This window comes from Lycorma delicatula, chromosome 10 (genome assembly GCF_047948215.1).
Source record: "Lycorma delicatula isolate Av1 chromosome 10, ASM4794821v1, whole genome shotgun sequence".
In the NCBI taxonomy this organism is placed as follows: domain Eukaryota; kingdom Metazoa; phylum Arthropoda; class Insecta; order Hemiptera; family Fulgoridae; genus Lycorma; species Lycorma delicatula.
Window position 1 is genome coordinate 28674271 of NC_134464.1, and position 14905 is coordinate 28689175.

At 27.4% G+C, this 14905-nt stretch overlaps 1 protein-coding gene across 1 annotated transcript in view; it reads right to left on the reverse strand.

Moving 5' to 3' along the window:
• Positions 1-217: 217 nt before the first annotated feature.
• Positions 218-14905, reverse strand: part of LOC142331056 (endocuticle structural glycoprotein SgAbd-4-like) — a 33313-nt gene continuing 18625 nt past the window's right edge. Inside the window, exon 3 of the mRNA XM_075376695.1 lies at positions 218-747. Coding sequence (XP_075232810.1) covers positions 465-747 — 283 coding nt within the window. The 3' untranslated portion in view covers positions 218-464. The remainder of the gene's footprint in view (positions 748-14905) is intronic.

A 14905-nucleotide genomic window follows, 5' to 3' on the forward strand; every position in this document is an offset into this window, starting at 1 on the left:
ATTAATAATAAGGGAGTAAATGTACACAAATAAACTTTTTTAAATATTTATTTTATATAAAATAATTCATAAAAAAACGTGTATTTTAAAATACATAAAATAATAATTATATTTTTAATATTTTAACAAAGTTTACATATATTGTAATATAAAGAAAAATATATATAAATATTTTTTCAAACTTTTTTAACAATATCATATCATTTTTGACCAATCAATTTTGTTAAAATTTTATTCGTTTTAACAAAAATAAGTATAATTTAATAGCATTAAATTATACGCGTATATTAAAACAGTCAGAATTGATGTTTATATGTATTTTATTTAAAATAATGGAAATCTGGAAATTTTGTTTTTTTTTTTTAGAAAAATAGATTTAAAAAAAAAAATTAATTAAATCAACGATCATTATATCGCTTTTTTTGTTGTTTTATTATTCATAATATTAAAGAGGGATTAATTAATTAAAATCTTCTGCCAGGTGAGACAGGTGGTGCTGCAGTGGACGGTAAGGTGGCCAGATATTCCAAGGCTCTTGCGATCTCTGGTGGGATGGGCGGTGGTGTGGGAAGATGGTCTCCCTGAGGTTGGAATCCACCTTCATCGGCAGTGTATATTAAACGAATTGTAATACCCTCAGGAGATGTGTATACTACTTGACCTTGAGCAACTTGAGCGGCGTTCTCACTTCCAGGATTTTTCAAATAACCTGATTCCTCGCCGACGATACCATTTCCTGTCTCGTAACTGAAAAAAAAAAAATTAAAAAAATTAAGGGTAATTTATATTAAGAAAATTTAATGCTATGCATGAAAATAAATCAATATTCTTTCATTTAAAAATGTATTATTACATACTCTGTGAAAATTCTGTGGTTTAAATTTCAGTCTTGAGAATTTTATGAGTTGTAGGATAATGAAAAACTATGCACGATCGGAAACTACTAAACATTTTCCATTATATTTAAACTAAAAAAATTTTCTGCAATTATGTCAGCACTAAAATTATTTACTCCGAAAGTGACAAGATAAAACAGAATAAAATATATTATAAACAGATAGAATTCTGCATCTAATTTTATAAAAAAAATATATATATCACGTATATACCTGTAAAAATAATTAATAGACAAAGTAAACAATTAGTCCAATTAAATAAAATATACGTAGAATTACCTTTAACGCGATTAGTAAGAACGATCCTTAAAAATCGATTAGTACACCATTTATATAAAGTGATTATATGAAACGAATGTTGAAAAGAATATTTTTCCTCAATTCCTCGAAAAAAATCTTAAGAAATTAAATTAAATTGCATAGGTTAAAGAAAGTGGTTGTGAAGTAAAAAAAGATCAAGCTTGAATTTTTTAGTGTTATTTGAAAAAATTATTAAACTTTAAAAAACTTTGATAAAGATACAGCTCGCTACGTAATGTAATACATACATTAAAAAGAATAAATAAATATAATTTATAGCAAATTAAATATCAAAATTAAATCTGATTTAAAAAATGTATATTTAATTAAATCCACATCTTCAATTTTTTATATTTCTTTTTAAATTTTTTGGTTGTATTATATGATAAAATTGCAATGAAGTACGTGTTAGTAGAACATTATCAGGTAGAACTTTTATACGGATTAGAATACTAGATCATGAATACCGGTGTTCTTTGGTAGTTGGGTTTCAATTAACCACACATCTCAGGAATGTTCAATCTGAGACTGTACAAGACTACATTTCATTTACATTCATACAAATCGTCCTCTGAAATAATACCTTACGGTGGTTCCGGAGGCTAGACAGAAAAATAAAAATGTACAATGAGAATGAATGTATATTTTAAATTAATTAATTAGCTAATCAATTAGAATGTACATTATCTATTTATCAATATAAAAATTCACCAACGGATGAGCTGCCATTTCTAGATCAACCCTGAACCTAAGTAAGTAATAAATTTTGAACCACACGGCACGACTGTACGATGGGATGTTGATCCAGTTACGTAAATTAAACAAAGTTTTTGATACCATGGTTGAGCCTTAATTCCCAGTTATGTAGAGATAAATTCAATGAATGCCGCTATATTGATTGAGGTTTGAACTTCTGAAAATAACTTCTGGGTGTTATTGCATTGGCGAGGCAGGAAAGTGAGACTTTTAAACCCAAAACGGATTCAACTCTGGAAGAGCAATCGTTACGTTTGACTTTTAACCTGCCTTTTTGGATGATTGTATTTGCTTTGTATCTACAGGCCAGCCACTATATTTGATTTTGTCGGTGAAATTGCTGATTCGTTGCTGAAATTGGGTAATACCATCGTGGAAGAGTTTGTTTGTACGCGTAATTTAAGTCCGTCCCCCAAACTATGTCTGTCCTCTCCACAGATAACAGTTTTTTTATTTTTTTATTTCGGCGTCAAACCTCATTTTAAGTAAGGAGAGTATTCTTGTATTTTTCAAATGGGTATGTTGAATGATAATTTGATTTGAACTTGGGAATATCAATAGGTAAACAGCGCTAAATATTTTTGAAAAACAGTCAAATCTATGGTTATGATAAGCATTCAGTTATTATATACCTAAAATAATTTCAACAATTATAAACAAATACATATATATATATATATTTATAATTTAAACAAAATCTTTAATTAGGTTAAAATTATTTAGCGATGTTTTTTTTCATTAAATCAAATCCAACTGTGAGAAAATGTATCTACTTTTTAAATAGTAATTTATTAATTTATTTTGAAACAAGATTTTTCATCCGTTTTGAATTTAAATATCAAACGGTATTTATTTAAGATTGGATAAATATATCAAAAAATTTAGTTGGATGAAAACAACATTTTTACATTAATTTATAACAAAAATAATCTAGGTGATCGTAAAATATTAAAAACAAAAATAAACATAATTTTAAATTAAATAAATGTATTTCTAATCATTTATTTTTTGTAATATTATATTTAGAATCCAAATGAATTTTAACGTAAAGAATAAATAAAACCTACACTAATGATTCATACTAGTAGAGCTGGTATGTTAATAATAATAATGCCGTTTACTTTTGCCCAACCGCTTACAATACGGTGAATTGCAAAAGTACAGTATAAAGATGTATTGAAGGTCACCCGGTCTGCAAACGAGGATGATTAGAAAACACGTCTATTAAAACTTGAATGATTATTTATTACCTCATTTGGATTTAACTTTATAAATATAATTCATATTCTATAAATATTAATAGAGAAACTTTTTAAGTATTTAAAACAGTAAATTTACATAATTTTTTGTATGTGTAAAGATTTTATATATTATGGTAATATTGTTGGTTTTTTTCTTTCTTAAAAATTGACAAGGACTGTTATGTTAACAGTTGACGAATAAAACTTAAAAAAAGAGATATAAAGAAATAAGTACCAATAAAATCCGTTTTACAAAAAAAAAAAATAATAAAATTACTAGTTCTATAAAATTATTGTTTAATTATTTCAGTAAGATACATAATGTGGAATTTGCAGGATAATAATCCTTCCACTGAAATGATATCGGATCTCCTTTCGCATGTTTCTTCTTTCTTTTATATTCTGTTTGTTTTAAAAAAATTTTTTTTTCAGGTATTTTTTCTTGTTATTATGGGTTTTAAAAATCGTTGTTGGTTTTTTTCTTATGCCTTAGCATACATCCTATTTACAATCAATCTAATAATTGATTTAGACGATTTCTTTACATAAAATTTTTAATTTTTTTCTATATTGGTGCGTAATTTACCTTATTCAAATCCTTAATTTAAATTCTTTTTTTTCTTTGGAAAGTAATATCGTTAAAGAAAAAAATTGTTTAATAAGTACTGATTTCATACGTTAAGATCTCAAAATCATTGTTTCATATATTTAGAAAATGTTAAAGCTAAAATAAATTTATAGGAAAAAAATTAAAGCATTTATAATTTTAATTTTCACTAAAAACAAATAATATTGAGATATTTTTAGTCAGGTAGTTCAGAAAAGAATTGTTTATTATTATAAAATATTAAAAAAATATATCAGGTTTTAAAAAAATGACTCCTTGCGTATTATTTTTTAAGAATAAATAATATTTCTATAATGAAAGTAAAAGTAAAACAAACTGAAAGACTTGATTTCTGAGGTAACACCATTACTAGACAGCCAAATCAGTTTAGCTAGAATGCAAACCTTCGCTGAAACGATGAAAATTGATGGGCATGAGAAGAATTAGATGCATAAAATTTAGGAAAACCACTTAATTTTATAAGTAAAACAGAAAAGCAACGGTTATTAACAATTTAAGAAACTTCCTAAGAAGGTCTGTGATTAATGTTACAGGTTAGTTTTGCAAAAAGAAACTATTATCTGACACTTGTTCACAATAACAGTAATAATGTCTATGTTATTACGAAATCACTACAATAAATTTAATCAACCGTGTGTGGTTGATTGTCGATATATGTATTCAACCAGGGAAAGCGACTGAAGAAAGCCCCGGGTTTTGATTTAGTGACGCACAAAATGCTTTTTATGCTATCCCTTTAACTATCCGTAAACCTTACAGATATTTTTTACATAGTAATTATCAACTTTTCTTTGTCGGGGAATTAATTTTAAAAATGTTCAAATTCTGGTTAAGGAATGAGGATTTCCTGGTTTTTTTTTTGTAAAGTAACTGCACTTTAATAATATATTCAAGGAAATATTTTGAATAATATAAAAATCGTACAATTGACCCAATAGAACTTTAGAAATAAGCATGTTTTTTTTGTTGTAAAAATCGTAACCTTTTATATAATAAGTTACTTCATGATAGTTCATAATATTATCTAACTTAACTATAAATGAATAATCACGATCTATGTAGCTTTTAATCACGTTTTTGGTTAACTTATTGTAGTTGTATATCTTTACCGATGAGTTTGTTATTTAATAATTTTCTTTATTAAAAATATATATATAGTAATTCGAATTTATTTTCATTGTAATTTCAATTAATATAAAAAAAACTTTCTCAATAAATGATTAAGAAATACTAATGAAAATTCTATTTTTTTATGGAGTTATTTTTAATCTAACTCGACTTTACGATCGTTAAAACGCATTAAAAATCGAATGCCTTATCAATTCTATAATAATTAAACTTTTGTCTCAATTTCTTGTAAAATTTTATTAACGATTTTCCACTTAGCAGCTTCAATAATGGTAATTATTTATATAAATTAAAAAAAAAAAATGTCGGTTTTGATAAGCTTAGTAACCAAAATATATTGTAATACCGTTCAGTATAACTCGTTTCTAAACAATAAAAATCAAGAGTATAAGATTGTACTCCATATTATTTTTCCTGTTAATCTACACAATAATTTAATTTTATTAATTTTTGTTTCTTCTAAAAACTAAATGAGAATTATGAAGAAAAGTACATAACGTCTTCAACCGCATACTATTTTTTAGGTATAGAAATATTCTTAATTCATAATTTTCTAATAACTTCGATTACTTTGACTCCTCAATCAAAAAAAAAAATTTTTCTCTTTTGCTTCTTCTTCTCCCCCAGGCCGGATCATGCAGTTAAGTATTACACAGCCCAGGGAAATATCGTTTACTCTAACGGGCCTCCACGTCTCGGCCCGCCGGTCGGATCTCATTTTGCGGTTATGCCGTCCCTTGGTCCCCACTCCGGGAGCCGGGACTCGGTCTTTATGCCAATGCCTCTAGCGGGGACACCCCGACTGGGAAATTCTTGCCGGGACTATCGAAAAAAATTAAAATAAATTCTCTCACTGAATCAAATGACTTGGTCTCTTCTGTTGCTCGAGGAAAGAGGTTTCGCGAACATATTCTCCCGGATATTATGTAATGCCGTGAGAGGACTAAGCAGCCAGATCCTATTCCACTGAGCCTGCAATTTTACACGGACTGATCTCATGAAATCTCTCTCACATGCCGATTTTACTCGGATACCATTTATTGCAGCTCTCTTGGCAACCTCATCGGTTGTTCGTTCCCGAGAATGACACAACGGCCAGGAACCCATACCAGTACCAAGGTCTTATTTATCCTTGAACGAATATCATGAATAATCTGGACGATGGATTCAGAACGTCTGCAGCTCAAGCTCTCTAGTACATTCCTAGAGTCGGTAATTACTAGGATGCTGTCATCGCTACAGGTTTCGATAACTTTCAGGGGGAGCCATAGACCTCGTCAAAGAACACAGAACAGGCATTAAATTTATATAATATCTCGGTGTCAGGGAGTGCAATAGAACAGCCACATCCGTCGGCCGAGACAGAGTCGTCTGTGTAGATGAGAGTGTACCCATTGTACTGCTTAGCCATGTTGTTAAATTGGTATCTTGAAGACTGGAAATCTGGGTCCAGTTTAGGACTTCAAGATTGTAAGTATACGATCTCTGGAGACGCGCGTAACCACACGGTATCCTATTCTCTTATCAAGGATCTTCGACTTCCAATTAATATTTTACAGTTATTTGGCCATATTTTTAGAAATATTTAACGACATAAAATTGAGTTAAATTAATTTTTTTTTTAGAAAAATTTTAATAATTAAGTAAGTAACACTGGTTAACGGAAAATAAGCACGCATAGAGAAACAAATCAGACCATATTTAATTTTTAACTTTACTAGACCCTTTTTATTTATTTATATATTTTTTAACACCTCAGAAAAAGCTTGGCAGAGATAGAAGCTGATTAGTAAAAAGTACAAATGTTATGGAAATATGTATGTATTATTTTTTAGGCAAAGTGTAATGTGATATAAAAAAATTATACTTCTATTTTTAAAATTTCCTGTTAACTTTATGAAAAAAAAAACTTGTACAATTCTAAGAAAAAAAAAATACAAAATTATTTGCTCGTCGATGTTTATACAAAAAAAAAAAAATGTAAAAACAGGTTTTAGAAAAGTTTTACCTTACAACTTATATATCTTCTCTGTTCTTTTTTTTTTACTTAATTTTTGCAAATTTACTTTCTATTTTTATCCTTTTGTCCTTGGTTAATGTATTCAGGATCATCATGTCATTAGTTTTTGGTATCTTTTTCATTCTTTTTTTAAATTTTAAGTCCAGTAACCTGTCATTGTTCGCTATTATTGCATTCTTATGATAAAAAGGTAATTTTTATACTTGTAGTCATAGTTGAATTTTTTCAACGATCATTTATCATTTCTAAATCATCCTTTTTTTTACTTTATCGCTAATCTTTTGTATTTTATTTTTCATTCTCACTAAATTCTTAATAAAGGATTCCTTTTTTCAAAAAAAAAGCTAAATTTTGTAAATTTTTTCTTCAGTAAAGTATACAATGTTGAACAAAAGATATTACAAAAAAATATTCTTTGTGTAGAAGCTGTTGCTTTTTATAATATAAGATTTTTATTAGAAAAACCTCTTAGTCTGACTTCATTCCATGTTTTCTTTATTTTAATCATTATTTAATTTTTTTAATACACATTTTTGAAATAATTGATCTTGCTAAATGAACCAGCCTTGAAATTCCAGTAAAAAAAATTTTAAAGTGATTGATAATCTTTAAATACATTATTGTAATAAAAATTAAAAAGTTGGATTAACGGATAAATTTACGATATCTGTGATATTGTTGTATCAGAACAATAGGCTATCATGATGATACTTCGATCATCTTGGGCGTTAACAAATTTCCTGTAATTGTTTGGATGTTAAGAAATATAACTTTATTTTGTTGATTTTTAAAAATTCTTCATTTAAGGATATACATTAAAAGCTTTTTACAAAAAAAAAAGTAGTTATTTTTACCTACTCCTATTACTAAGGAGATATATCTACTAACAAAGAGTAGGTATTTCTACCTTTTTCAATTCATATTAAAAAATAAACTTAATTAAAAATATAATTACAGCTATTTTCCACATTTCCACGAAATCGAATACGTATTTTAAAAGTCAATGACTTAATCTACAAAAATTGATATACTCTTATTTGAATAAATGCAAATGTTTCAGTATTTACTAACTGAGGAAATTCACAAAAGTTTGAGAAATATAAGCCCACTTCATATTAAGCATGCTTATCTTACCACTTTGTTTTTAAAATTTTCCCTAAAAAGGCTTAGTTAACTTTTCCTTTTTTTCTTATATAAGAATAAATAACCAATGCTAGGAAAGTATTACAACTTTGTTGTCAGCTTTTTATCAGTGTACTTAATTTCTTCTACTTTTTCCTAACACTTCTTTTCTTGGTTACATTCTTATCTCCTCCATATTCTTTTGACTTCATTATCCCATTTTGTTTGTTTTCGTTTATCTATTGCATGAGTGTGCAATAAAAAAAGAGGAAATGTATATGAATGTGTATATATGAACGTGTATATGAATGTATATATGTAAATGTGTATGCTAACATGAGTTATTAGCATATACGCTGCTTACATGCTCGTATACGCATATTATTTGTTGTAATAATACGGCTACTTTAATTTTGCTCAACTATTTTTTTCTTTGTTATTCCCGTTTGTGTTATTCATTCTTTATATTTTCTGATGATATAGTAATTCTAGCTGAGAGTAAGAAAGATTTAGAAGAAACAATGAACGGCATGGATGAAGTCCTACGCAAGAACTATCGCATGAAAATAAACAAGAACGAAATGAAAGTTTAAATGAAATCGAGTAGAAATAATGAAGGTGGACTACTGAATGTAAAAATAGGAAGAGAAAAGATTATGGAGATAGAAGAACTTTGTTATTTGGGAAGTAGAATTACTAAAGATGGACGAAGTTGGAGCGATATAAAATGCCGAATAACACAGGCGAAACGAGCCTTCAGTCAGAAATATAATTTGTTTACATCAAAAATTAATTTAAGTTTCAGGAAAACAATTTTGAAAGTAAATGTTTGGAACGTTGCTTTATTTGGAAGTGAAACTTGGACGATCGGATTATTTTCCGTCACGCGGCTATTTTCTGATACGCGTCTTACACACCCACACAACTTAAATTGAAAATATTTATAACTTTATTTAAATATTATATTTTTGTACAGCTGTACGTCAGTGCTACATCAGCGCTCCTTGTTGTGACACGGGTACTATTGACGCAGTATACTTAGTCACTAGTTTAAAACATTTTTTGAGGTTGGGGTGCGAAATTTCAAAAATTTGTTTTTGCAAATATTATTTTTTTAAATTTTTTAACAGATGTGCTTAAGAAAAATAAGACGTTAATTAGGCGAAATCTTGAGATTCTGAGGGTGAACTTGCCTCGCCCTTTGATCTTTTAAGTTGAAAATTTAATGGCATCAATGCCTCATATTAAGATGTAATCTGACCAAGTTTGCTCAAAATCGGTCTAGTAGTTCTGAAGATATAAGGTGTGAGACACCAAACACACACTTATATACGAAGATCCGGAAAATTTCCAACTGAATTTCTGGGTTCCGTAGATGTCAAAACGTCAAGATCCGTTGAAAACCGCATATGCCTAAATTGAACCGATTAAAATACTTTCCCTTCTACAGCTATAGCGCTAGACGGGAAAGTAAAAGTCATGTAAAGCTATCATATTTTTTTTAGGTCCTAAATGTTTATAGCAAATACTTCATACATAGAATGAATATATATATATTTTTTAATATTACGACATATTTTAACAACCAATATATTATAAATGAGTTAGATATTAGGTGGGAATCAAATCAACTAACCTGAAAGTCAGTAGTTAACTTGAGGATAGCTTTAGAATTTTTATTTTTGTTGCAGGATTAACAAATATTCTATGTAGGAAATAAAAGTTACAGAAACTCTATGTTAAGTTAGAAATAGCTTTGGAATTATAAGTTCTGTTCATATTTCCAGTTCACGTAGATGATTTCGCAATATGTTTGTTAAATCTGTATCACTGATTTTTTTACCTTAAACTCGAAGACGGTATGGTTGTAATTTTTCTTTTTGTTTCCCCTCCCCTATAAAAAACCGAATCAGTATCATTAAATAACCAAAAACATTTTTTAAATTCTATTTTAATTGTGAGAAGTTTAACAATTGACCACCAATATCTTCTTTTTTTTTAGGTAATTTATATTGCATTACACTTTTTCAAGGCAAAAGGGCTTAAGGTTAAAATTAACTATATAATCTTACGGATACAAGGATGAAAGGATTAAGAGGACGATATATTAAATATTAACTCCTACTGTTAAAATATTTAACTAAATATTTCCGCAAATATTTTTCCATATTGAGAGGAGAACCTTGGTTCAAGAATTCTATTTCAGAATTATTTATTTCTCAACTATACTTTAATTTAAAGTTTAATATTTTCGTATGTCTTAAAAATAATATTACTTGATATTTAAAATGATATTTAGAAACTATTTAAATGGACTGTACTTTATAGAATCTTCTTTAAATATCTTTATTATTTCAAATACCTTTATACTTATGAACATGTAATAGAAACATTATCGCTGTATAATTTGAACTTTGCCTTTTAATTTGGTATAGGTTATTTCCAGGTACTGAATTTATTCCTGTTATAATTTTTTTTGATATTAGAATATTCTTCAGTACTATTAAATAAATAAATAACATTTTTAGCTGTGACGAAATTTTTTCAAAAAAAAATTGTATTAAATATAGAAATAAAAATACGATAAAATTTAATAAAATAAAAAAAATAATTAAAATAAATTTTATTTATATAAACTCTAAACAGAATTTTGATTACCATGATTTCTTTCTTGCAGCAAACTTTAGAACTACGATGCCAGAAAAGTAAAAATTAACTTAGGTAAAAGTTAAATTAATTTTTTATTTCTTATAAAAAAATAATCTTTTTCGATCTGTATGACTAAAATTAATAATACTTTGATTTATTTTTTAATTTTCACGACACTTACAGTGTGAAAAAAAAATCTTTTTCCAAATGTATTAATTATTAAATTACCATTATTAACCCTATTTACAAAGAAGCCGTATAATTAGCGTTATTTAAACATTGATGATAAAATTTAAAAATATTTTTATTAAGGAATAAAAAAAACAAGGATAAAACAGTTTTATCTTTGACGGTATACAAAAAAAAAAATTAGGGATTGTAGACTTTAATTACGTACATTTTTCAACATTTAGTATTAAGTATGAAATAATTATTAATAGAATTTAAACTTTTTTTAATAACTTCTTACAACAGTATTATCATTGAAAAATATTTAAAAATGACTAATATCTGCTTTCTGGTTGTTTCTAGTAAGTTGGAGAATATTTAACTGAAAAGCTGATGCAGTTTAAAAATCGTAGAATGAACGGTTTTTCAGACATTTCTGATTAATGTGCAAGGTAACTGTCAATTTTATATTTATATATATTATTAATTGAATAAGCATTTCTTGTTTAATTATTAAATGAAATTTTTTAATGAAGGGTGGCTGTCTTAAACATTATTCCTCTTAACGGATATTAAAAAATGATTAAAAATGAATTTTGGAAAATATTATTCCTTTTTTCCTTTAATTTTTCAATTTTTTTTTTTTTTTTTTTTTTTAGGAAAGATAACAACTTTTCTTACTATAATAATTTTGCTTTGTAATTCCTTTTGTTTTTGACAGTCGTTGTTTATAATTAAGTTATTAAAAACTTAGAAATGATGAAATTCCATTTGTTGTATTTATAATTATCTTTTTTACAATTTTTAAATATTTATTTAAAATATAAAAAGAAAAAAAAATGTATGTTGAAGTATTTTGAAGGAATATCGCTATTAATATAATTCATCACAAATTTTATTTGCCACGGAATCGTGTTCGTAAATGTACGTAACAGTTAGTTTTTAAAATTATTATTTTTATTTTAATAAATAATTAAATTTATTTTTGAACGTTTAGTGTTGTGTTTGGATACAATGCGTTCTTCAAACCTTTTGTTGTAGGTTATGGTTTGAGTGTTGTGCTGCCATCTATGATGAAATGAATGAACTTACACTGAATGAAAGTACAATAACTTTACACAGAAAACACAATATTATTATAGTAAAAAGTTTTATGTCAACACCGAATTTTTTATGGTTGTTTTAATGAGAAATATTGGAAATATATTTTTTTAAATATATATTATTTTACATGCATGAAGTGTTATTAGTAATAAAAATTATTGAAGTTACGTGTTTCATAAATTTTTTGTTACGCAGAATTTTAGTTCGCATTGACTAAGGGAAGTGCAAGATTTGAATTTTATAGAATTTATATTATAATTTATTTTAAGAAATATGGCAATTAAATTTTCCAAAATATTATCCAAAATTCTGTAGCTGACGTAAGAAATTGCAATAATTTTTTAGCTGGCGTAATAACTGCAAAAAATCCAATTATTGGATTTTGCAGTTTTAAAACATTAAATATTATTTAAAAAAAATATATATATATATACATAGTATTTTTAATTAAATATTAATTAATATACATCAGAAAATAGCGGAGGTTAAGTTAATAATCACGTAATAATATGTGCTTCAGAAACGGAAAGGATTTGACTAATTATTCTGTAACTTTTTGACGTTATTTATTCAGCGGTGTCTGTACGTTTTATAAAAACTTTTTAATATATTTATAAAGCGTTGATAATATAAGACGTCATGTGTGTACCATTGATCTCTATATAGCTGGATAAAGGATCCTTATGGCGTAAAATACAATTAAGTGTTCAATACTGAAGCATACTCCAGCGCTGCAGAATGAGTGGCTAGGAAACAAATAAAACCATTGTACGCTTGCGCGACTATAATTGTAATGGTAGGGATGTTTTATTTTATTCAAGTCAAATAAGAGACGGTCTCCTTGGCGCGAGTGGTAGCGTTTCGGCCTTTCATTTGGAGATACCGGGTTCGAATCCCGGTCAGGCATGGCATTTTCACACACGCAATAAAATAATTCATTTCATCTTCAGAAGCAATTCGTAACGGTAATATTCCGGAGGTTATAAGAATAAAAAACAGTTCGGTAACCAAAAGAACGGTCATTTTCGCAACACAAGCAGAAGTTTACGGATAGTTGTAGAATATTTATATAGAGATCACTGTTCAAAATACAAACTCAAAACACATTTTATTTAGTTCTACCACTCATTTAGTGGCGCTAGTTTATGCTTCAAATTTTACCAGTTCCAATACACGGGATCCTCTATCTAGTTATGTAAAGATTAGTGGTGTGTACACAGATATCTGACATCATAAGACCATAAGTGTGTATTGTACTACAAACTTAATGTGGGGATGTAGATCTGAATTTTATTTAATAAAAATTAAATTTTTTAGAAATGTTTTTGATGAAATAGCACGTATTTTTTTTTTTTTTTTTAACTTTTTGTATAATTTCAACAAATAATTCTATAGGGAACGATTATAATTTAGGCTAAAATTTACTTGTAAAAATAATTATGGATCTCTCTTTTTTTTAATTACTTAATCTTTGATAGGAAATTACATAAATAAATAAATTTTAAAAAAATTCTAGGAGTTATAAATCTACCAAATGACCTTACCATAGAAAGCGATGACGTTATCCCACTGCCAACTGTACCGGCAGAGAATAGTCTCTATGTATAACAATGTTTCTTTGTTCAACCTGACAGTTATTTATTTTTAATTTATTTATCTGTTAACGCACAAATAAAAAATATAGTTCTAAGTAATTGAATATTTCGGCGCAAAATTAAATAATCAAATTCGCGAATATGGATACTGTTATTATCACAATTTCTATGAAATATCCACCTATTAGATCAATCCAGTTATAATTTCTATAAGTAAAACTTAACAGTATCCATTGATCGATCAATCATTGATATCAGTTTACTCTTACACGGGTAAGAATTTGGATCCACTTTTGCTCATTTTGGATAGAATTTAATAAATTGAACTTTAACTCAACAAAATTGAAATAAATGAAAATTAAAATTACATTAAAATATGAAATTGCTGATAGTAATTGATTTTGGGAGGTTTTTACCAGTACCAAACAATAATATTACTTTATTATTAGCATTGTCGTAAGCATTTCCAAGGATATTAAACATCATCGACTAACTGAGTGGTGCCTGTAGTGAAAGTATTTATAAATTTTTTAGATTAAATATATAAAAAAAATAATCCCTTTCGGCCCGTTGGAAGGCGGCTGTAGATTTCACCAATGGAAGGGATAAAACAAATTTCTACCTTAAAGTTAAGAAAAACTTCAAATTTACTCTAACGACGGTGGTTGCATTTGAAAAAAGTTTCATATGTTAATCATACGACAAGGCCCATCTTTTTACAATTGCAGCAAAGTTTTGGTCATCCCTTGCCGTAAAGGTTGGTCATATCAAAAATTGTTTCAGACAAAAGTTTTAGGTAATGTTTAAAAGGACTAATGACCACTATAAGCTGAATTAATACTGTGCCTACTAAGGGAGGAATAATTTTTTTGTCTTCGAAACCCCATTTTTACCACTCCTTGGGCCAATGGTTGGTGATATCATAAAAACTTTACTTTGATAAGTTTTAGGCTCTTATCCATACAATATTAGGAATTATAAACGAATTCGCTATTTTACATAACAAGTTATAGCGATTTTTTTTTCTCTTAAAAGGTCCTATTTCCACCCTCGTGGTCCGATTAAGCCCATTAACAAACTCGACCGAGATTTTGGGTGGTTATATTTTATGTATCAATTTGAAGGTGATTAAACTTGAAAGGCCTAAAACTTATCTAAGTTTTTTAATATCACCAACCACTGGCCCAGGAGGTGGAAAAGATGGGGTTTCGAAGCCAAAAGAAATCATACCTACCGTAGGAAGCTCAGTATTTAATATCTTTAAATTGGTCGTTAGTCCTCTAAAAATTAAATAAAAC